Source organism: Lissotriton helveticus, chromosome 1_1, assembly GCF_964261635.1.
Source record: "Lissotriton helveticus chromosome 1_1, aLisHel1.1, whole genome shotgun sequence".
Classification (NCBI taxonomy): Eukaryota; Metazoa; Chordata; class Amphibia; order Caudata; family Salamandridae; genus Lissotriton; species Lissotriton helveticus.
This window is the reverse complement of record NC_136057.1, coordinates 1,939,026,340-1,939,051,703: the sequence shown is the minus strand read 5'-3', so window position 1 is coordinate 1,939,051,703 and position 25,364 is coordinate 1,939,026,340. Positions and strand designations below refer to the sequence as shown.

General features: G+C 46.2%; 1 protein-coding gene across 1 annotated transcript in view; it reads left to right on the top strand.

Moving 5' to 3' along the window:
* CEP350 (centrosomal protein 350) overlaps positions 1–25,364 on the top strand; it is a 1,478,431-nt gene that overhangs the window by 147,494 nt on the left and 1,305,573 nt on the right. The window contains exon 7 of the mRNA XM_078643560.1: positions 19,684–19,791. Within this exon, the coding sequence (XP_078499686.1) occupies positions 19,684–19,791 (108 nt within the window). The remainder of the gene's footprint in view (positions 1–19,683; positions 19,792–25,364) is intronic.

Here is a 25,364-nt window from a genome sequence, read left to right as displayed (position 1 = left end):
TCTTCACTACTGATTTCAAGCTCTGAGAAATCTAGGAAGTACGAGTTGCTCCTTGTTCAAACATGCCAGGAAACGTAGGATTTCTGTATCGAAATGTGTATCCACTTCATCTAAGACCTGATTCCAATAAGGTTGGATATATTCACATTCCCATAATGGGTGTACCAGGGTGCCTACGCGGTCACAACCCCACCAACATGTCGCTCCCTGAGTGGAATCCATTGAATGAAGACGCTCCGGGGTATAGTACCAATAAGTAGCTACTTTTGTGACTGTCTCAGTTAGCCCCATATGGTATGCGGAATGGCGGGCCCTATAATATACCCTCTTCCACTCCTTGTGACTAAGTGTCCTGCCTAGTTCCCTTGCTCAGCGCGCCCGGTCGGAGTTATAGGTGTGAGCATTCCTGACCGCAACATTTTGTATAAATCGGAAATTAGCTTTTTATCTGATGTGCTGGTGATTAGCCACCGCTCATATATGGACAGGCGCCTGCCGGCTTCGGGCCGAACCTGAGCGTGGAGTGCCCAATGCCGTACCTGGAGGTAGTGGAGTCTCTCCGTTTCAGGCAGCCCATATTCCTGTTTAAATTGGTGGAACGGGATAATCCCATCCACGTCAAACGTGGTACAAAAATCGGCATCCAGAGGGTCTCCACCTTGCGAAGGCAACTGTCTGTACCCGGGCGAAAATCTGGATTATCTAATAGCTGGGTGAGCGGAGACAGAAAGGTGGTGAGATCGTGCCTGATATTAGTATGATCCCACGCTTCTAGGGTGATTTGTGTGATATGAGAGGCATATAAATTGGGGGGCCTATGGCACTTGCGAAGGAATGGGATTTCTTGCAAAGGTCTAGCGGCTACTGCCTGATCCTGGAACAACCAGTGTTTCTCTGACTCCCATCTGCTCCACTCAACCAGGTGTCGCAGTTGGGCCGCCTGGAAATAGAGTCCGAGGTCGGGGATTCCGAGTCCACCTCTCTCCGGTGGGAGCGCCACCAGCGTCTGTTTCATGCGCGGCTTCTGGCCATGCCAGATGAACTGTGCGAGTTACGTCTGGGTTTGCTGTATCCAACCTGGAGGCCGTCGGAGAGGGAGAGTGCTAAACAAATTAAGGATCTGGGGTAGGATGGTCATTTTACCACAGCTATTTTGCCTAGGTACGAGAGAGGATAATGTTTCCACTGACCAAGCTCCCCGCGAATCTTCTGACACAAGTGTGCGTAGTTGGTGGTAACTATGCTCGGTAGAGAGGAAGCCAACTGAATCCCCAGATATGGGATTGAGTCCGCCGCCCTTTGAATAGGATGAAGGCCCTGGAGATGTTCACGGGTGGGGCGCAACAGGGAGAGATCCAGGACTATCGACTTATCCATGTTCATCTTAAACCCTGCTGCCCGTGCGAAGAACGCCAAGTCGGCCAGGCACGCTGGCAGCGCGAGACAGGGGTTGGACAATGAGATCAAAACATCATCAGCGTAGAGACTGATCGTGTGAGTGTAGCCGCTGAATTTAATCCCGGTGATCGATGGATTATGCCAGAGCCTCTGAGCAAAGGGCTCCATATAAAACGCAAAAAGAAGGGGTAACAAAAAGGGCACCCCTGCCTAGTGCCTCTCTCTATGGGAAACCGGCAGGACGTATGTCCGTTCACCCGGTCTGTGACTGTAATGAACTTATAACAGTTCAAGATGTATGTGCGTGACTTCTCCCCGATCCCCGCTCGCACCAGCACCTGCTCCAGATAGGGCCAGTGGACCCTATCGAAGGCTTTCTCGGCATCGATAGCGAGCATCATGTATTCTCCTTGTGTTCGCGAGGCTTTCTCGATGAGATGTAGGGCTCGTTTCGTATTATCGGCGTTTGGCGCTCGGGATGAAGCCTGCTTGATCCGGGTCTATAAGGCCAGGCATAAGGGGTGCGAGATGGGCAGCTAGGATCCCCGTGTACAATTTGAGGTCTATATTAAGAAGGGAGATGGGGTGATATGCACCGCATGTGGTCTTGTCTTTCCTCGGTTTGGTATCACCACTATGGAGGCCTCTAGGAGGTCTCCAGGAATTGTGCCGGGGTCGGCGAAAGAATTAAAAGGCTGAGTGAGGAGAGGGGCTATCAGAGCACAAAATGTCTTGTAAAAAATAGCAGAGAAGCCGTCTGGCCCGGGGGCCTCCGTGAGTTTGAGGCGTGCGATAGCAGCAATTACCTCATCGATTCGAATGTCCCTATCAAGGTGGTCAGCTTGAGCCTTTGCCACTGCTGGCAAGTAGACAGTCGAGGAAGGCAGCCCCATCTGCGCTATCTAGTGGAGAGCTGGAGTGGAGGCCAGCATAAAAGTCGCGGAACGCCTCGGCGATTTCTCCATCCTCCGAGACACGTCCACCATCCCCTCTGCGAATATCCTGGACCCCCTGTTTCTGCCGGGTCTCACGCAGTTTGTGGGCGAGAAGATGCCCATACCAATCCCCCCATGTAGTAAGCATGTCACAGTTGCAAAGCAGCATATTCTGCCCCATCTTGGTCAAGCGCCGCAAGTTGCTGGCGCATGGTTTTTAATTGGCGAAAAAACCCGAGGGGCTCCCGTCCTCTGGTGCATCTGCTCCAATTCTTTAGGTTTAGGGTGAGTTTGTCGCGCTTGCGCCTGCGCTCTGCATTGTCTACTGCCGAGGTGGCTATCAATTCCCACCGTATGACCGCCTTTAGTGCTGCCCATTGTGTTGCAAGAGTGGTGTCTGCATTAGCATTGTGGGGGAGGGTAGTCGGTGATGGAGTGCTGTATCCATTCTACCACTGCCGGGCGGTGTAGAAGGGTGTCCCGGAGACCCCACAACCTGGAGGACTGTTGTATGGGTGAGAGGGTAACAGTGACCGGTGCGTGGTCCGAGAGGGAGGCTACCCCTATGTTGCCCTCTGTCGTGAGCACTTGTACGGGTGCGGATGCTAATAGGTAATCTACTCTAGCGTAGGTTTTATGTGGGGGTGAAAGCTGTGCCACAAGTCCCGTAGACCTTGGTCGTGTACACGGACCAACCCCTCTGTAGAGAGCGCGCCTGTCTGTTGCGTGTGTTGACCTGATCTGTCCTTGGCGTTATCAAAAACTAAGTTCAGATCCCCCTCCCAAGAGGATATTACTGGCTGTTGTAGCTGTTGCTTCAGTGAGGGCTGAGTGTAAGAATTGTTCTTGGCCATCATTCGGGGCGTACAAGGAGCCAATGGTGAATGTTAAATTACCTAAGGCAAATCTATAAGTCAAGAGTCTACCCTTAAGTTCAGCCTCCTTATGTAGGGCCTCCCCTTTACACTGCTGGGCAACCAGGATGGCCTCCCAGGCTGATTTGGTGTGGCCTGAGGAAAAGAATTGAGTCTGAAACTTTCGTGACTTAAGGCGGTGGCAGTCCCTAGGTAGAAGGTGCGTTTCCTGCAGAAGGCAAATGTCTGCCTGGGCATTTTCTAAACAGGACAAAACAGCCGTCCGTTTCACCGGGTTATTAAGGCCCCTCACATTTAAGGTAAGTATTTTAAGCGTGTTAACAGGCATTCACTGTGGTAAGAAAACTGAAAGCATACATGAGGTACAAGCTCTTGCACTACAGGAGCGTGGGACCGCTATTCGTTCCAGATCATCACGGTTGCGTGGGTCTTGCTATCTCTCAGGAGGAAGTGGACACAGAACACTAAACAAATCCCCAAAAAGGTCCAAGGGTAAAACCTGTAAAAGGAAACTGGAAAAATCGTGTGGCGTGTGTCTTAGTCCGTTAGAGCTATTCCCAGTAGACTGCAGGCATCTGCGAGAGAGCGGAGTTGAAACAGCTTTCTGTCCATGCGACAGATCAATCGAAATGGGTGACCCCAGCTGTATGGGATGTCGCGTTGGTGAAGGTAGGCGGTGACCGGTCTGAAGGTCCTTTGTTTATGAAGGGTCAGAACAGCGAGGTTTTGGTATAAGACTGGGGATTGTCCGCGGAATGTCAATGGGTACATCTGCCGCTCTTTACTCAAGATTTCCTCCTTGGTACGGAAATCTTGCACACAGACCAAGATGTCGGAAGGAGGAGCTGCGTCAGGGCGCGGCAGCCCCACTCTGTGCGCTCAGTCCAATTTAATGTCCGTACCTGGCTGGTTGCTTAGTATATGATGGAGAGTTCTCTATTGTATTCAAAGATGTCACCCACTTCTTCATTAGTCGTGACCCCCCCGGATCCGAATGTTATGGCTTTGCGATCTATTCTCCAAATCTTCGAGATGGGACTGGACTTGTTGATCGTGGATGCAAATGACTTCTTGTTGCAAAGTGGCCATCTCCACATCTCGCTTGTCAGTCTTGTCCTCTAACTCCGCGACCCTTTCGCCAATGCTGTCTACGTCTCTGCAAACTTTTTTGAGTTTTGCCGTGAGGTCGCGCTTAAGCATTTGAATGTCTTCCCGGAGGGCAACAAACGGGGATTCAAGGAATGCTTTGGTAATCACATCTCCCCTGCAGCACCCATGGAGCTGGCCTCCTCCGCGTTTGCCACAACTTCATCCGGCTGTTGGCTATTCTGGGCCTTCGCAAATAGGTCCTTGATGGTCTTGGCTCTCTGCCCCCGGGAGGAGGACATCACAGGTTTGGGCCAGGCCGCGGCCAGGCAGGTAGCTGCAAGCAAGTCCGGCGAGGATGCAAGCAGGTGTAGGTTTGTCTGGCATGCCGAGCAGAGCACAATCAGAGGCTGTGTCTGTTCAGGTAATATGTTGCCCATCAGTGTGGGTTCCCAGCCCCCAGTGCAGTCGTCTATGGGGCCTGCTGGGGAAAACCACGAGGTCCGCCCCAAGGTCACTGCTGATGTACACTCTTGTTGTGGGGCCTTGGGTGATGCAGTCTGCTGCGGGAGGTAGACAGGGTCCCACGGGTAGGTACTCTGCGGCAGGGGACGGGCCAAGGCGTGTGGGGACCCAGGTGGACCCGCCGATCCCCAGGCCCTTCACAGCTCTCTCAAGGCGAGGCCTGTCGCGGAATATCTCGCCTCTCATGGCCGCTGTCACAGCCTCGCCTCCCGGACTCCCAATGCAGACAGAGCACTGCGACTTTCACCGTGCCGCCCTGGCACTTGCCTGGGTTCCCGCTGGAGCTGCGGCGATGGGTGCACCCACCGCGTCTACCTCCTGTGCCGGAGCTGTCGGGGTGCTGCTGGGCCTTCACTTAAGATGGCGGGCCACCGCGCCGCGCTATCAGCCACACCACAGCGGGCGACACCCAGGAGTCTTCGGGCTGTTGGGTTCGCTGACCGTTACCAGCCGGGGCCTTCCGCTGCTCGTCTGCCAGGCTCCGAGTGACCACAGGGGAATGCGGGCTAGTCGCAGCCTTCTGCTCGGCCCTCGCCGCCGCTAGATCCGATCACAAGATGGCAGCCCTCCTCTCTGCCGTGAGGGAGCTCACATGCCGCTGATCATATGTCTATTTGGAGCGATTATAAAAAAGATCAGGATGCTGCTACAGGTTTATTTGGTGTTATGTATGTATAATATTCTGTTTTCTTTTTTTGTCTCATTTACCCATATGTACCTGATTTAATTTTGTTGGAAATTAGTATTTTCACAGTTATGTAATGTCTAATGTATATTGTCCTGTCTGATATCACTAATAGCATGTCTTTAACACATACGGTATATGAATTACAATATATCGCACACAAGGTTTTTCTATTGGAATTGAGTGTCTGTCATTTTTGAGTTGATGTCTATGTTTATAGTCAGTGTGTTGGGTATCATTAATTGATTTTCCTACCTTTGAGAGGAATGAGTTATAGATTTTTTTGAAGAAATCTCTTTCTACATGGCAGAACCATTGTCTGTTTATTGACTCCTAAAGTCAGGCAATATGAACACGTAAATCTCCCTCATGCCTACATGGAGATACTTACAGAGGCAAAATGGTGCTCAACAAGATTATGCTGTGCCCTAAAATGGAATAGATTCTGGTTTTATAGTAAAGGACGTAATCTTATTACAAACAGAAGTGATACTACATTCCTTGCTGTGTTTAGCCAAATCTGAATTACAGGTCTCTTTTATAAATGTCCACCTGGCTGTTATAGCAGCATACAGCATATAAAATATCACCCAAGTTTCTTTCTTTAAAATTCCACTAATTAAAGATTTTTTTTTTTTTAGAAGGCGTCAAGGTTTTTTCGCCAGTGAGATAGGTCATGTCCACCATGGGAGCTTAACTTAGTATTTTCACAACTGATGAGCTCTTGCTTTGAATCTGTTCATAGAGCAACACTGGGATGTGTGCCATGTCGACTCTTGCTTTAGTTCTGTACTTAGGCACTCAGCCAGCAAAGGCAGTGTGTGGGTGCCAGGGTACAGGGTCCCTGAGGGTGGCACAATAAGTGCTGCAGCCCTCAGAGGTCTTCTCTGATCACCATGCCCTGGGTACCTAGTGTACCATTTACTAGGGGCTGACAGGTGGTCAGAGATGCCAATTGGGTGTTTCGTTTCAGCATAGCTTTTCTTTGTAGGGAAGGAACACAGGCCCTGGGTACCTGGTTGGCAGGGACCCAGGGCATACTCAAAGTACATCAGCAGTTCAGAAAAAAGTGGGGGCAAGAAAGATGGCACTTTCTCACACTTATCCAATGTGAAGTCTGATTTCCATATCAATCAAACTATTACCTTACCAACCTTCTTCCCTAATATGCCGAAACCAGCAGACAGGGCTCTCCACCTGTTAGACATTAGAGTGCTACGTTTTTTTCTGTAGAAACCAAGAGATATTAGGAAAGCGAAACAGTTGTTTGTAAATTATAGCCATATTAGATAAGGGCTGTCCACTTCCAAAAAGTCCAGATGCATACTGGCATGTATTTCTTTGATACCAGATTTAAAAAAAGCCACTGCAAGGAAAACCGAAAGCCCACTCCACAAGAGGGAAAGTGACTACTATAGCAAGGATAAGAAATACCCCTATTTTTGTAGAGCCATGATGTGGAGGTCAGTATATACATTTATTAGGCACTGTTGTCTAGATTCGGATACCCAAGCCGATGCCAAAGAAGGGCTGGAAATGCCAAGGAATAATTTAGCATACATTTTCTTTAGGCTTCTCAGACCTCTGCATAACAAACATATATATGTATATTTCACAGCCCAGGGACCATGACATTTAGCTACTTAGTCCTATACGCTCGAATAGAGTAGAAATCTATCATTGACGAACTTATGATGCAGAAGAAAAAGTTATGTACCTGTAGTACTGGTTCTGCATATTAGGAATCTTCATTAAGGTCATAAACGACCCGTCCATCTCCCCAGCATCCACACAGCAACAACCCGCCGCCACCAGACTCTCCAAACATGACATTTCTTCCTACGAAAGAAGCCACATGTGACTCAGGTCATCCCTGTTGTTCCCCCCGGTGACGTGGAGCCACCTGGTAAACACACTGAAAGTTGCTCCTGCTCGGAGTTCTGCTCTAGGTAGCATTGTGGAAGGGATCCTGTGGCGTTTCCTACTCGACGCAATCTGCATAGTGTCTCTCTGGTATATTCACTCCTTCACTCCATGCTTGTTCTCTTTTGTTAAATGGTCCTTTCCTGGTTCAGCTCTGTTGGCCTCACCCTTTGCGTTATCATTGTGCAAAATGGTTCGCCAAGCAGAGCTTGCAACCGACTGGTCAGCACCATCTTCCGAAGAGGTCATGGTTGTTTGAGGACAGGACTTTTCAATTCTGTGCTCTGGGGAAGGCTAGCACTTCCAACTAGCTAGGTACGGAACAAGTCGTATAGCGCCACCTAATGGTGGTGGCAACTATAGCAAGTGGCTTGGTAATGTGACTTTTTTGGTGTTTGAGGAGCGCTCCCTAAGTAAAATAGCTTTTTAGCTCATTCAGGTTTTCACCACTCCAAAGCCATCTCGTTGGAGTTGCTGGTGTCTTCGTCACTACCTGCTGCAGTGTCACTCATGGAAGCTTAGCTTCCTGTCACCTCAACAAGATTGACTGCGCCTCGGGACTTCTGAAGCTGGGATCTCTATTCAGCAACTCTTGTGGGCTGCCCCAGACCTTTGTAGTCCCAAAGTACATTTTAACGAGTCAGTGTCCTTATTCGAAGAAAATTCCATTACACACCACATTCATCCAATCCACACCACAGAATTCCACATCCTGCCTCAAAATACAACACCACACCGCATAATTCCATTACTCTACATGCCATTCCATAACACACAATACCACTCCACATAATTACACTCCATGATACATTATACCACTCCACATAATTCAAGTACACGCAATAGCACATAATTACTATCCCGATAGTTCCACTGCACACCATGCCACATAATTCCACTACACATAACTCTACTCAGCACCACACAATTCGACACCACACAATTCCACAATAAACCCTTCCAATCTAACCCACCTAATTCCACTCTACACAACATACATCCACTCTACTCCATAATACACGGCTATAAGACATTGTCATTGACCATGCCAATAGCTCTCGGATTGCAGAGACCTATTGGATTCGCCAATGCTTGCTTTTTTCCTGTTAACTGCCTATAGGGGTATTCTCTGCATTTGAATGCTGCAGTGTAGTTTTATAAGAGCAATCTGGAGTGTTCATTAGAACAATCAAGAAACAAATTAGGTCTTTGTTAGGCTGTCAGTTCTTGAAATAAATGTGTGCTTTTGTACAAAGACCGTCTATGATGCTGTTTTCATGAATGAAAACCACGTAAAAAGGTGTTCTAGGGTCTGTGCACACAGAAGGGCATTTTTCAGGCATTTATGACCTCAATGAAGATTTCTATAATGAAGAACAAGGACTACATGTAGGAAACCTTTTCTTTCCTACAATACAGACAAGAAAAGACACCTGAACATTTTTTGGCTGCATCTTGGTCTACTGGTGGAGCTAATGGGTGTAAAGCATTTGATGTACACACTCAGTCAGCAAAAGGTTTCACACATTCATGGACTGAACTCCAGTCCAATTGTTTGTATATCCAGAGATATGGTTATTTTATTTTTAGAACCAACAGTTATAAAAATATACTTTTCAGTTTACGAGTACTCTCATGTAAATACTTTGCAGAGGAGCAATAAGTTTGTATACACATTAATCACAGGTTAGTTAATAAGCAATACAGTGCTACAACACACTCTAGCATTGAGCTCAATGGGTTTTCATAAGAAAGTACAGGTGATTACTTTAGGGATTACTTTGGTAGTCCCAGGACTAGATCTTGGATTCAGTCCTGGGGTCTAAGCTGAAACCAGATTAGCAAAAACGTTTTAGCCACAGTGATGATTTTTCCTGAATATAAAGCTGTTTTAAAAGTTCACACTTAAAAACTTTTCGAGGTGATTCTCACAATGTTATTCAATGGGAGGAAATTAAGGTTACAGGTAAAGTACGATCGCGTTACTTTTGTAACCCAGCACTAGTCTCCTAGGGCCAGCACTGGGGGCTTAACTCAAAACAGGCAGGTAATTGCGTTTCAGTATTTCGTACGATTTTTAGAGAATATATTTACAGTTTTCAAAAGTAGACACTTAGAAGAATTTTCATAGAAAAGCAGACAATGGGTTCCTATGGAGAAAATACAGGTTACTAGTAAACCCGCTAGGGATTACTTTTGCGGTTCAGTACTGGGCTGAAAGGTACAGTACTGGCTTCTCTCCTGATCACAGGTGAGTATTTTGGAATTCGGACTTTGGCTGATTTTATAGGAATATTTTCAGTTTTCAAAACTTCACACTTAGAAAATTTTCGAGTCAAAAAATGGGTCAATGTTATCCAATGGCAGGTAAATGAATTACCGGCCTCCAGGTGAGTACTTGGTTGGCGAAGGTAAGGTTCTGGACACAGACTCGGGGGTCCCCCAGGATCAGGTAGGTACAGTTAGTACATCCTCAGCGGCATAGGGGCGGCCGGGTGCAGAGGTAGTTAGGCCCAATGTTAGTCAATGAGAGGCAGGGGGCCTTCGGTTGGTGGCGGCTGGCTAGCAGGCCACGCGGCTGTGGGAGCTGGGCTCCTGGTCACTTGCTCAGGGCAAGGGGGAAGTAGATTAGGACAGAGAGGTCACAGCCAGCAGTACTCGGGCGGCTGGGTGCAGGGTGCTTTTGAGCCGTCGGGCGCTCAATGTTATCCAATGAGGATCTTGACAAAGGAACAAAGGCTGCAGGCTCAGGGACGGTGACTCTCCGGGGGCGACCAGCACTTCGAGAGGTAAGTTGGGATCTTAGAGCACAGGTAGGTACCCCAAAGGGAGGCACAGGGGGCCGCGGGGTGCCGGGTGCAGGGGTGTCTTTAGGGGTCGGAAAAGCTTACCCTCGGCTGGTCGCGGTTGGGGTGGCCCCTGGTTCTGAGTCTGCAGGCATCGGCTGGTTTGTCGAGGAGGGACTTTGGGCACTGGACTTCGGGTCCCAGTCGCCGGGGGGACGTCCTCGTGGTATTGGTTCGGGCTGGCCCGGCCCGGGCTCGCTGGTGCAAAGTGGGCTGGTCCGGAGCTTCCTGGTGGGTACCAGATGGGTTGTTGCAGCAGAGCCTCTGCTGATGGGAGTCCCAATCTTCGAGAGGGTCAAGGCAGGCAGGTCCTCTGGGTGTCCCATGGTTGCTGTCCGCGGAGGTCGCCGGGATTAGGCAGGAGCAGGTTACAGGATCAACAGGCCGGTAGGGCTGGGGCCAAGTCAGTTGTTGTTGTCCTGTTGTTAGCAGCTGCGCGGCGGGTCTTCTTCTTCTTGATCTTCTTTCTTCTTGTTGGTACCGGGATCTAAGGAAGGAAGGTTCAGGGAGCCCCTAAATAATACATTTAGGGGCGTTTCAGGTAGGGCAAGGGCAGGGACCAATGGGTCCCTGTCCTGGGGTGAGTACACACCCTAGCCTGCTCGTCTCCTGTGGGAGGGGGCCAGGAGCCTAGCTGGGATTGGGCAGGACTCCCCATCTACAAAATGGCTGGGGTCCTGGGTCGTGCTTCACCTCGCCTCCTCCACCTGCGGGGTGGAGTTGGCACAGGTTGACACCCCCCCCTTCCTGACGTAGTTTTTCCCGCCAGTCTTCCCGCCAGAGTGGGGCTAGGCCTGGTGGGGGGCTGGTTGCTGGGTACAGCGAATGGTCTGGAGAAGCTCTCAGAGGCGGTATGCCTTTGAAGCTTCCCCCTGTCCATCATGGGGGAGGAGACATAGCACCTCGCCCAGGATGTGCTTTGTTGCAGACCCAGGAGAGCGGGGGGCTCTCCACCCAGGGGTCCAGCAACATGTCTGCTGGGTGGCAGCCTCTGCAGCCACTCAGCCCAGACGTGGATTGTCGGTTCGGGTTTTTGGAGGGCATCTCTAAGATGCCCTCTCGCGCATTTTACATTAAATCCCACACTGGCATCAGTGCAGGTTTAATGTGCTGAGAAGTTTGATACCAAACTTGTTAGTCTTCAGTGAAGCCGTTATGGTGCTGTGGAGTTCGTAAATGACAACCTCCCAGCACCATATACTCTTAAATGGCAACACTGCACTTACAGTGCCCAGGAATGGCCCTGGGTACTGTAGGGGCACAGGGCTCATGCACCTGGACCCTCACCTCTGGCATAGGGCACCCAGCCAGACGGGTGACTGAAGTATGCCAGGGCAGTGGGTGCTGTGGGCATGGCACACAGGGATGTGTGCCATGTCGACTCTTGCTTTAGTTCTGTACTTAGGCACTCAGCCAGCAAAGGCAGTGTGTGGGTGCCAGGGTACAGGGTCCCTGAGGGTGGCACAATAAGTGCTGCAGCCCTCAGAGGTCTTCTCTGATCACCATGCCCTGGGTACCTAGTGTACCATTTACTAGGGGCTGACAGGTGGTCAGAGATGCCAATTGGGTGTTTCGTTTCAGCATAGCTTTTCTTTGTAGGGAAGGAACACAGGCCCTGGGTACCTGGTTGATTCAAAAAGGGGGTGGTGATGGACAGAGTATCTGAGTTAATCAGAACACTCCTACCCAGTCAACAGATCAGGGCTTGATCCATCACCGTTTTTTAGCTCACTGCACCATCCCAGTTCAGAACCTGGCTATATGCAAATTAGTCTGTCCCTGGCCCAGTGCATCATGGGAACAGGGCAGACCAAACTACCAAGCCAATTCTTTACTGGAAAGGAAACAAGCTTCCAGGGACCGGTTTCTGGCATTACAGCCGTCTTCGGCCCGGCTTGCTTGAATCCTGATGGTGCAGTGAGCAAGGGACTCACATCTGAGCATACCCTTCCACGCTTGTGGTGGCCAAAACGATTCAAAAAGGGGGTGGTGATGGACAGAGTATCTGAGTTAATCAGAACACTCCTACCCAGTCAACAGATCAGGGCTTGATCCATCACCGTTTTTTAGCTCACTGCACCATCCCAGTTCAGAACCTGGCTATATGCAAATTAGTCTGTCCCTGGCCCAGTGCATCATGGGAACAGGGCAGACCAAACTACCAAGCCAATTCTTTACTGGAAAGGAAACAAGCTTCCAGGGACCGGTTTCTGGCATTACAGCCGTCTTCGGCCCGGCTTGCTTGAATCCTGATGGTGCAGTGAGCAAGGGACTCACATCTGAGCATACCCTTCCACGCTTGTGGTGGCCAAAACGAATCAAAAAGGGGGTGGTGATGGACAGAGTATCTGAGTTAATCAGAACACTCCTACCCAGTCAACAGATCAGGGCTTGATCCATCACCGTTTTTTAGCTCACTGCACCATCCCAGTTCAGAACCTGGCTATATGCAAATTAGTCTGTCCCTGGCCCAGTGCATCATGGGAACAGGGCAGACCAAACTACCAAGCCAATTCTTTACTGGAAAGGAAACAAGCTTCCAGGGACCGGTTTCTGGCATTACAGCCGTCTTCGGCCCGGCTTGCTTGAATCCTGATGGTGCAGTGAGCAAGGGACTCACATCTGAGCATACCCTTCCACGCTTGTGGTGGCCAAAACGATTCAAAAAGGGGGTGGTGATGGACAGACTATCTGAGTTAATCAGAACACTCCTACCCAGTCAACAGATCAGGGCTTGATCCATCACCGTTTTTTAGCTCACTGCACCATCCCAGTTCAGAACCTGGCTATATGCAAATTAGTCTGTCCCTGGCCCAGTGCATCATGGGAACAGGGCAGACCAAACTACCAAGCCAATTCTTTACTGGAAAGGAAACAAGCTTCCAGGGACCGGTTTCTGGCATTACAGCCGTCTTCGGCCCGGCTTGCTTGAATCCTGATGGTGCAGTGAGCAAGGGACTCACATCTGAGCATACCCTTCCACGCTTGTGGTGGCCAAAACGATTCAAAAAGGGGGTGGTGATGGACAGAGTATCTGAGTTAATCAGAACACTCCTACCCAGTCAACAGATCAGGGCTTGATCCATCACCGTTTTTTAGCTCACTGCACCATCCCAGGGCAGGGACCCAGGGCATACTCAAAGTACATCAGCAGTTCAGAAAAAAGTGGGGGCAAGAAAGATGGCACTTTCTCACACTTATCCAATGTGAAGTCTGATTTCCATATCAATCAAACTATTACCTTACCAACCTTCTTCCCTAATATGCCGAAACCAGCAGACAGGGCTCTCCACCTGTTAGACATTAGAGTGCTACGTTTTTTTCTGTAGAAACCAAGAGATATTAAGAAAGCGAAACAGTTGTTTGTAAATTATAGCCATATTAGATAAGGGCTGTCCACTTCCAAAAAGTCCAGATGCATACTGGCATGTATTTCTTTGATACCAGATTTAAAAAAAGCCACTGCAAGGAAAACCTAAAGCCCACTCCACAAGAGGGAAAGTGACTACTATAGCAAGGATAAGAAATACCCCTATTTTTGTAGAGCCATGATGTGGAGGTCAGTATATACATTTATTAGGCACTGTTGTCTAGATTCGGATACCCAAGCCGATGCCAAAGAAGGGCTGGAAATGCCAAGGAATAATTTAGCATACATTTTCTTTAGGCTTCTCAGACCTCTGCATAACAAACATATATATGTATATTTCACAGCCCAGGGACCATGACATTTAGCTACTTAGTCCTATACGCTCGAATAGAGTAGAAATCTATCATTGACGAACTTATGATGCAGAAGAAAAAGTTATGTACCTGTAGTACTGGTTCTGCATATTAGGAATCTTCATTAAGGTCATAAACGACCCGTCCATCTCCCCAGCATCCACACAGCAACAACCCGCCGCCACCAGACTCTCCAAACATGACATTTCTTCCTACGAAAGAAGCCACATGTGACTCAGGTCATCCCTGTTGTTCCCCCCGGTGACGTGGAGCCACCTGGTAAACACACTGAAAGTTGCTCCTGCTCGGAGTTCTGCTCTAGGTAGCATTGTGGAAGGGATCCTGTGGTGTTTCCTACTCGACGCAATCTGCATAGTGTCTCTCTGGTATATTCACTCCTTCACTCCATGCTTGTTCTCTTTTGTTAAATGGTCCTTTCCTGGTTCAGCTCTGTTGGCCTCACCCTTTGCGTTATCATTGTGCAAAATGGTTCGCCAAGCAGAGCTTGCAACCGACTGGTCAGCACCATCTTCCGAAGAGGTCATGGTTGTTTGAGGACAGGACTTTTCAATTCTGTGCTCTGGGGAAGGCTAGCACTTCCAACTAGCTAGGTACGGAACAAGTCGTATAGCGCCACCTAATGGTGGTGGCAACTATAGCAAGTGGCTTGATAATGTGACTTTTTTGGTGTTTGAGGAGCGCTCCCTAAATAAAATAGCTTTTTAGCTCATTCAGGTTTTCACCACTCCAAAGCCATCTCGTTGGAGTTGCTGGTGTCTTCGTCACTACCTTCTGCAGTGTCACTCATGGAAGCTTAGCTTTCTGTCACCTCAACAAGATTGACTGCGCCTCGGGACTTCTGAAGCTGGGATCTCTATTCAGCAACTCTTGTGGGCTGCCCCAGACCTTTGTAGTCCCAAAGTACATTTTAACGAGTCAGTGTCCTTATTCGAAGAAAATTCCATTACACACCACATTCATCCAATCCACACCACAGAATTCCACATCCTGCCTCAAAATACAACACCACACCTCATAATTCCATTACTCTACATGCCATTCCATAACACACAATACCACTCCACATAATTACACTCCATGATACATTATACCACTCCACATAATTCAAGTACACGCAATAGCACATAATTACTATCCCGATAGTTCCACTGCACACCATGCCACATAATTCCACTACACATAACTCTACTCAGCACCACACAATTCGACACCACACAATTCCACAATAAACCCTTCCAATCTAACCCACCTAATTCCACTCTACACAACATACATCCACTCTACTCCATAATACACGGCTATAAGACATTGTCATTGACCATGCCAATAGCTCTCGGATTGCAGAGACCTATTGGATTCGCCAATGCTTGCTTTTTTCCTGTTAACTGCCTATAGGGGTATTCTCTGCATTTGAATGCTGCAGTGTAGTTTTATAAGAGCAATCTGGAGTGTTCATTAGAACAATCGAGAAACAAATTAGGTCTTTGTTAGGCTGTCAGTTCTTGAAATAAATGTGAGCTTTTGTACAAAGACCGTCTATGATGCTGTTTTCATGAATGAAAACCACGTAAAAAGGTGTTCTAGGGTCTGTGCACACAGAGGGGCATTTTTCAGGCATTTATGACCTCAATGAAGATTTCTATAATGAAGAACAAGGACTACATGTAGGAAACCTTTTCTTTCCTACAATACAGACAAGAAAAGACACCTGAACATTTTTTGGCTGCATCTTGATCTACTGGTGGAGCTAATGGGATTTTGTGTTAAAGAGCTAACCTTGTTTTGAGCTGTTTTGTTGAAGGTACTATGAATGGTAGATCAAATCCTTTTGTTATGTCGAAAGTACTGATTATGGCCCTTTACCCTTAATCAAGCTTAAACATGAGGTATCCTTGTTCTCATTGTAGTTATATGGGACATCTGGGTGAGACGAGGCCCTGAGGACTGCAAATATGTGGGCAGAGTAACAATTCTTCACTTTGGTTCGCTGGTCGGTCCATTGTGGCAGGTCATGGGACCCCAGTGGTTCAGGAATTGCTAGGGTTCGCTAGATGTCTGCTCTCCTGCTGATTGGCTTTTATGAAGGCAGGATGACCGGAAGGTGTTCCTGAGCAATAATTGGCTGCTGAGACAGCCCGTGCACCACATCTCCTTCACGTAGTAAGGTGAGAGAGAACTATAAATGGAGAATCACCTAAACCAAAACTTTTTTACTTTCACATATTCATATTTGTAGTAGACGTATGTTGTTGAACCTAACTCACAGATTATTCTTTGACAGTAGCGTATGCAGTCTCACTGCTTCAGTATTTTGTGGTGACATGAAAAACCAGAAAACACACAGGCTATTTGTAATGACAACTGAATCTCACGGCCAGTTTGTCAGGATGGGTACTGGCAAGCTCGCAGGCAGTCTGATTTAACGTGAAAGCATTCCACTGCACCACTGCATGGGGGCTGAAGTATTAGATGCTTTGTTGATAGGTTTTTGTATTGTGTTGTGTTCGAGTCTTATTTAGCCCCTTGGCAATGTATACAGACTTCGTTCTGCAATTGTGATTCCAGAGGTGGATGTTTCCTTTTGGGAAATAATTATTGGGCTTTGTGGTTTGAAGGGTGTGGCTTGTTTCAGTTGAGGTTTCATATAAGGCATAGGTTTTGCGACCTCCTAGTGTAAGCCTTTTCCTTGTGATTATAGAGTTATAGTGACTCATCTCTTGGTAGTAGTTCAAAGGGGTGGTTCGGAATCCTGCAGCCTTCCACCTCAACTTTGTCAGTGGGTGTTTGCTTGGCACAAGTTCCATTCAGACGAACTTCTTGTGGGAGGCGGATATTGTGTTTTTATAGTGGTTATGTGAATCTGGAGCTGTGGTAGTGCTACTAGCGGCTCACATCCGAGAGGGAAGTGGCGACTAGTAGGTTAGCGTCTAACTTGTTGACTGTGACCTCTGTTCCTTATGCTAGGTCAATAGGCACTTTTGTCCTGTTCTTTGGTTCCCATCCCTTGTTCCAGTTCCCTTGTTTCCCTGTCCCCAGTTTATCATTTCTGGAATGCCCAAATCCCATGCAAGCAATTCCTGTATCCCGGCTAAGATGTTTGGTATGTTACAGATATCCTAACTTTGGTTGGAAGAAAAGTCTTTTAGTTGATGATTGGCCATTTATTAGACTATTGTTTTTAATTACTTACCCAGTGCTAGAGTTAGGCAGACTATTAGTAAAAGACTGCAGCAGTTGCTTATGTTGTATATGTTTAAGAGCTTAGTGGTTATGTGTGGTGGTGTATTGGTAGATGCAATGTTTGCTTGGGTTTGTGTGACATGGAGAGCCCCATAGGTGAGTTCTGCTGTCCTGATCTGCTTTTCATGGAAGGGTGCACAGTATTATCCATTAAAAAGGGCAAGCAGTAAGATATTGATTGGCTCATGTTAAATGCTTTTTATTGTAGCGTGATTATTATGGATATTCAGGAGACTGGAGAGGTGCTGTATCTGGTGTGGTGTTCTGGATGCCAAGGCTCTTGTGAGTAGGCCACTGCACCTTGCACCACCCATTGCCCATGTCAGTGCTGCCAGTGCCATAGCAACTCAATTACTAACCATCACACTCCTTCAAGCATGACAATTCAGACTATTCCAGGCCCACAATGCTATAGGAATGGTTTGGGCAGCATATATTCTTTTCAATGTATATTGAATTAATAATAATCTGTTTTGAGCTGATCTTTAAATTAGACAGACAGCACCACCGTGTGGCAGACTGTCATAAGTGCCAGTTTTGACCATAAAGTGCTGGTGCCGAGCACCGAAATCCACTGGCTTAAGTTAAGCACCAGCTTTGGAGTATGCTGGAGATGTGTGGCGGTTGGTGAGAATATATGTAGTGTACTAATATTGGAAATTATGTTGTAGATTGTAAGATTTCATAAGGTCTGGTGATGTAGTGGGAAGGGATGATGAGGTTGGTACGAACCATATCATCCAGGGGTGAAATGGGTGGTTGTATCTTCACAGTATGCTGGGAACAGAGCAGTTGGGTTGGTAGTTAGTGTGTGGTTTGTTTAAGTATGGATGGGCTTGCTTTGTGGGGATGATGGTAAGTGGAGGGGGATGCTGTGGTGTTCAGTGAGTTTGTACTGTATATAACGTTGTGTATTTTGTTGCTGAAGTATTTAGGTGTTTTGTGTGAAACGTTTGGAGGGTTATCTCTTTAGGTAGGTAGCTAGTGGGAGAAATGATGAGACTTGTTGGGTTTTATACATTTTGTGGATTGGGGCCATGATTAGTTGTGTGTTGGTGATGCATGGAGAAAAATGGGTTTCGCGGTTAGTATGTTGGTAGAGGAAGTCTTGGCTTTTTGGAGCAGAGGATTTGTGTGAATGTGCTGGCTTTGTCTAACAATTATATGGTGAGTGGATTTGAGGTGTATGGTGTGTAAGCAGAACGTTTGTATAACATAGAATGTTGTCAGTTGCATTTGAATATATTTAGGTAATGGGTGTTGATGTGGATGTGGCTGGGTACTGAGTAACGTGTCACGATTGCAACATTTTGGTCGATGAGGTGATGGATTCTATTTTGTACGGGTGAAAGTATAAAGATGGGCTATATGATTAGTTTGGAAGAAGGAGTGATGGAAGATGGTTGTGTAAGGGTGGGTGTGGGGAGATTGTGAGAGGAAGGGGTGAGCGAAGCAGAGGGAAGGGAACAGAAGAGAGGGTGGTGAAGGTATGAAAAAGGTGTTCTTCATTAAGGGAAGGTCCAGGAATGCATGGATTGTAGGAAGTGGTGTGAAGAAAAAGTTGAAGTCCAGAAATGAGACAGCTGGTGAGATAAAGGAGGAGTATATTTAATGGTGCGACAGGATGGTGATCGATGGACATAGCAGAGGAGATAAAGAGGTGAACAAGGAAGTCAAAATGTTGAAGGATTGGGGAGAAATTACTAAAGAAATAAAAAACTTGGGGTGAGTGAAAAAGAATGATGGAAATCAAGGAGGTGAGGTGGAAAGAGCATATGGAATTGTGAAGGGTGAAAGAAGAGAGAAGAAACAGAAGGTGAATAGGGAAAAAATAGGGAGGGCAGATAGCCGCATAAGGAGAGAGAGCAAAAGGGAGCATGGCAGCCTTGTACCTGAAATATGAGCTGACCAGCTGGGAAAGCTGTTTTACTTTGATTAAGAGTGTGTTATTGAGGGATCTGAATATTGATTGGAAGATAAGGCTCATTAGTGATTGGGAGTCAGTTTAGATGTCAGTATGACCATGTGCACCTTACTACTTATTATGTGGCCTCTTTGTTCATGAGAAAGTGATCCTAGGTGGGTGATTTCAGTGTCATATTTTGAAAGGGAAGTCGATAAATGATGTGATGCAGAAAATGTTTCTTGGTGAAGACATCTGCATATCACACAGACTGCCATATCAGCTACTGTTACTATTTGGGGGTGGAGACATTGAGATCTAGCAGAAAGAAGAAGATTCGTTGTTCGAATGTTCTGTTACCCATTCCTCCTCCACAGCGCTGTACTATAAGATAATAACCAGTGCTGGGTTTGGGATAAACAATTTGCTGCCAGAGATCTTCTGTTGTCCGTATTGCTTGAGTTCCTTGAACCATTTCTGCTTTTGTTGACTGAGATGGCTTCTGCTTGCCTTTCTGGTGTAGGCTTCAATCCGGCAGAGGCAAAGATAAGAACTCCAGATGGTAAAGTTTGGCCTGAAGCAGAGTTTCACAACATTAGCCGAGAACTGTACCGAGACCTGGCATTGAAGGGTGAGTACTGTCATTTGTTAGTCAACACTCAAATTGTGAACATTGGCTAAAAATCACAATTTTAATATTGATCAAACCAGGAACTACTTACAATCGGTGAGTCAAATGTGTTTAAGAAAGTGCATCTCTCTAAATAAATTCTCCATCATGGAATTTCTATTAATATACATAAATGTAGAGTATAGCTACTTATGTGCGGTGTCCCGAAGCAGGTTTCTGATAAACACTTCTAACTGCCACCACCTTGTGTATTTACCCAGGTGCCAGACTAGACCTGTAAACTTGAAAGCAGTTTCCTCTTGCGTTAACAGGTGGCATTGTGCGGCTGGTCCATCCACCCTGGATGTGACAACGGGCCACTATAAGATAGACCCCTCCGCACACTTTCTGATCTCTGTCTGCGACATCGCAAGTCGAGCCATTGAAATCATGGTTCCCTTTTTCACTGCTTTTCCTTTTTGTTTTTTGCTCCCGAGTAGCCAACGAAAAGCTAAACTGTTTACCTTGCCGGTATTCTCTGGTTCAATTGATGTAAAAACTACAAGCCCTCTTAGGATAGAGTTTGTTGAGCCATTTCTCCTCATTCGACGGGTGAGGTTAATCATAAAAGACCAGTACAGTAATGGATTGCCCTGTGTGAATGTTATTAACCACCTTTGACAGAAAAGCTGCCTTTTTTTGAAGGACTAATTTGTTCGGAAAGACTGAAGTAGCTGTGATTGCAATAAGGAACACCTTTTATGTGGTTAATAGGTGTGAGGGACAACTATGCATGGGTTTGAACAGAGTGCACAAAAGTTAAGTGAGAACCAAATGTAGGTCCCGCTGTGGCATCACAAAAGGTGAACATGGGAACATTTGGGTCACCCCTTTCAAAAGAGGCATCACAACTGGTGATGTAAAGGGATGAATGATCCAGTAAGTGTAAGAAGGTCGAAAAAGCTCACAAATAATCTTTAACTGTAGCCACAGTAAGGTTTATGCTTTGCAGGGCCGATGAAAGACCAAACAGAAGGATGTCTGTCAAAGGTGCTTGTAAGGGTTGAACCTGATGGAGGGAATACAAGGTAACAAACGTCTCCCTGCACTCTGAACATATAGACTTATGGAAGGGTGCCTGACTGCCAGAATGACACCAACCACTTCAGAAAGAAGATTTTAAAGCTATCAACTGTCTCTGCTCCGTCTCCACCCCTAGAGGTGTAGGTTGGGCAGGCTCTGGTACAGGACTCCACTGAGGTGCTGCAACTGAAGATTCTCCCGATAGGGCAGCCTGATTGGGAACTAATGCTCATGGCCAGACATTTCAGGCACCACACTTTCCTCGCCCAGTCCAGAGTCATTCGGATGATATAGTCTTAGTCTTTCCTGGTCTATTTCAGCACTCTGGACAGGAGAATGAGGGATGCAAAGTCATACAGGAGTTCCAATCACCAGTGTAGATGAAAGGCGTCTCCGAGGGAGGGCAGCTCTGGGAACTCCAACATGCAAAAGTTTGGACACTGCATGTTCTCTGGGGGGGGCAAATAGATTGATCATGTTGTCTGTAAGAACCTGCAACCGTTTTCCCTTGATGGCTGGGAGAAATGTCTTCAGTGCAAAGTAAATCGCTCGCATCTCCAATAAGTTCATGTTGAGTTCAGCTTCCCTGGGGACCAGAGTCCTCTGATCTCCACTTCCCCTAGATAACCTCCCCAGTGGTAGAGCTGCCATCTTTGCAGATCTTATGCGGTCTCCTTCGATGGCTGGATGGAGTCTGAGTGATTGCTGTGATGCTGATCCTACTGAGACTGTAGATCAGGACTGGATTGGCCGTAGCAGACACTGGGAGTTTTCCCGGTGAGGCGGAAGGGTGGGGGGCCGGCTCTTGACCCGAAGGCTGATTTTGTTACTGGTGGCCGGTTTTGCAGCAGCGCTGCAATATCGCCCCCTGCAACAAAAGCGGCAGTGGTGCTTGACACTAAAAGCCCCCCCCCCCCGTGCCCCTCGAGTGGAATTGCCAGGGCTGGTATCTGTTCCCACTCTGTCCGTGCTGTAGATCCCACTGAGGGGCTCACATATGCCACCTAGCATGGTCCACATTCAGGATACACGATTACCTTATTGTCACCTGTGCTTGAAAATAATGCAGGAATGATTGAGCCGTCTATGGCAATAATTTTCAGAAGATTGAGATGCTGTAATGGGAACACCATCCATGAAACAAGTGCTCAAATGGTGGTCAAATTTGGAAAACATCTTCAAAGGACAACCTGAATCCCATAAAGCCTCAACTCCTCCTTACTAATGATGCATCACACACAGAATGGGGGCATACCTAAGACATGTAAAAACAAATGGATTGTGGATAAAGGAAGAGTGTCAGTTGCACATAAAAATCCTGGTAAGATGCCTTAAAAGCTTTCCTGCTTACATGCATAACACACTCATCAGGGTGCGTACAGAGAGCAACACAACTATGTTTACCTATTAAAACCAGGAACGCCAGATCACTTACACTATCTTAAGAGTCCCAAGATTGTGGACATGGGCAATACATTACAATGTGGTACTGTCGACGGAATATGTTCCAGGAGTGCACAACCATGTGGCGGATTGTCTGAGCAGACATTATTCAAGTTTCACTAATGGGAATTGGACGGCAACCAACAACAGCCAATTTTCCAGATTTTGGTTATCTCCCCAGTGGGACTTGTTTGCTTACAGAGAAGAATCACAAATTTACAATTAACTTTTTTCCAAACCACGTATTGCCAGAGATGTTCTATGTTTATGAATGAAATTGAAGTACCCATAAACGGAACCAAACTGTGTGGCAATCTACAACTAGTTGTGAAGTCATTGAAGATCTGTGTTGAGCAAACGTTATGAGACTTGGTCAACACTTAAATATTGTGCATTTAAATGGTTTGTTTATTTTCTTACTCCCTATGAAAACTGCACTGCCCTTCGTCCTGTCCGAGAGAACTGAAGCAGCTGCCAATATAAAGTGTAACTAGGAAAAAAACTGCTGGCTCCTTTAAAGGAGCTGGGCTTTCCATTAATAGTGCCGGTCTGGCTACTTTTCTGTTTGCTTCTTCTTGGATTGCTTTACATTCAGTCAGCAAAGATAGTTTCTTTACTGAAATGTTAGTTTTAACCTAATTATATATTTGAATATATGATTTGAGTAAAATAACATTTGGTAATGTAACCTTTGACATGCTGCAGTATTTTTCATACATATACAATTTCCTTCTTCCCTGCCATGGAATTCTCTCTGATATCTATAAACAGTCTGAATATCTCCACGTATGTCCAGGATCCCTGTAACACCATTTTAGAAAACAAATTGAAAAACTTGCATATAAGTGCCTTGATATCCCCCTGTTATTCGTCAGGAAGGTAGTATAGTTTTCTGGAAGCGCTTGGCATTGAGTATTTTGATGACTACTTTCTTGACGAAGGGAAGGTAGACCTCAAGGCACTCTGTCGACGATTTCAAGTATCTCCCAGTTAGCATTTGGTGGTTCCTCTTCGATGATATTCCTCTACATCAGTGCCACAAGTGCAAGGAGGGATTTCCTTTAACTCTTTTGGCACTAAACGTTCAGACACTGATGTCCACCAAGAAGGTTGGGAGGTGGAGATGCATCATTAATGTCCTGTCTCCAGAATATCTCCTTATTGCTCCATCCTTGATTAATGACTCAAACACATCTAGAGCTGCAGTACCTCCGTCTTTAACCTGTTTTTGGGAGGGTGGGGGAAAGTTCAGTGAAACTATGCAACCTGTTTCCGGACCGCAGCACTGATCTAATGAAAAGAGACATGTCCATCATTATTATCCTCAGGCTAAACCCTCTAAGAAAAGAAGATTGTCTCCTGAGATGTTGCAGAGGCTGAAGCATAGAAAGATCTTCCAGGCACATATTTATCAGACCCCCACAAGACGATCCTGTTCTTCAAGCTCCGACTTGAGTGGCATTTTGGTCAGATCTCTAGATTAGCCCACCTGGGAGTGTCTCTCCAGTGGATGACATGTTTGCCCTTCACAAATTTACTTAAAGAGCAGCTCAGAAATTTAACATCAACTACATTCCGTGTCTACCAACTGTTTCTGAAACCTCAAGTGAGACCTATGGTGGCTCTGGTTGCAGGCCTTGAACAGGTGTTAAACGGGTCGTGAACTGACCATGAACACTTTCCTCACAAGAGCTACCATCAAATCTGTTGACTGCTGTGAAGAAAAGAAATGCACAGGGCCTGAATTGGATTTTTTTTTCCAGAGGGAAACCCCATCGCTTGACTGCTTGGTGGTTTCAGCGGCTTCCAACAGATTCAGAACTCTGCTGTCAGACCACTCATACATTTACTGCCACACACCCACATCTCCCCTGTGTTGAAGGCTCTCTATTGGTTACCGGTTGACAGAAGATCCACATACAAGTTGCTTTCTATAACCCACAAAGTGATACATGGAACAGGACCGCTCTTCATCAGGAATAAAACCACCAAATACATTCAACAAAGGAACCTACATCTAGATTGGCAACTCGCCTCAAAGTCCTACCATAATAGAAAAGAACATAGGCTGCACATCCTTCTCTGTTCAAGCAGCCAATCTATGGAACTCTTTACTCCCAAACATAAGTTCCACAGAACTACCTTATCTTTAGAAAACTATTCAAGAGTTGGCTCTTCCCCACATAGCCACCATGCTCAAGCATAAATATAAAGCTTATTCTTGTGTGTTTAGCATTTATTTGGACAATAGATGTGTACCTACATATGTGTAATCCTTTGTATAAATGTGTATAATAATTATGTTTAAGAATTTATAGATATTCCTTAGTTCTGATTAACAGATGTATATATTACTCATAGTAAATAGTATACTATTCTATGTTTAACATAATAAGTAACTTTTTATCATAGCTATTTAGCTACAATTGTTTCACTATAGAATTTCAAAAAACGTATAAAAAATTCTAATAACAAATAAATTAGTGTAAAGTACAGCGACACTTGAAAATCTGAGTTAATTAAAAACAACTTAAACCTACATACATTACCTTTATAAATAAAATCGGCAGTAGCACTTGAGATAGGAGAGACAAGTACTGTAGGGTCTACTTAGAAATTATAGTTGGGAAATGGCAGCTATTAAACGAAAAGCACAAAAGCACTTACTAGCAAATGAGCAAATTCTTGCATTTTAAAAATAATGGGATTAAGGAAATGAAATGTTTCTAAAACAATACACAATATTGCAAAATGAAATGGCGCATAATTGCTGTTTTTGGATAGTTGTATACATGGTTAACCAACAGGAACTCTCCTTTTGAGACATTTGATGCACTTATTTATATGGAATTATCCAGGTGATTGATATGTAAATGATGATGGAATGCCCTGATGGATAAAGATTAATGTGTAATTAGTGAGTAACTGAATGTTCTAAAATGGCACTGTTATTTGCCCAAAACAGTGTATCTTGCCTTTAAACACGAATTATCCTCTTTCTATGGTAATGTATCATGAGAATATGTGTCTTTTTAAATCTAAAAGAAAATGGGTCTCGTCGTCGTGAA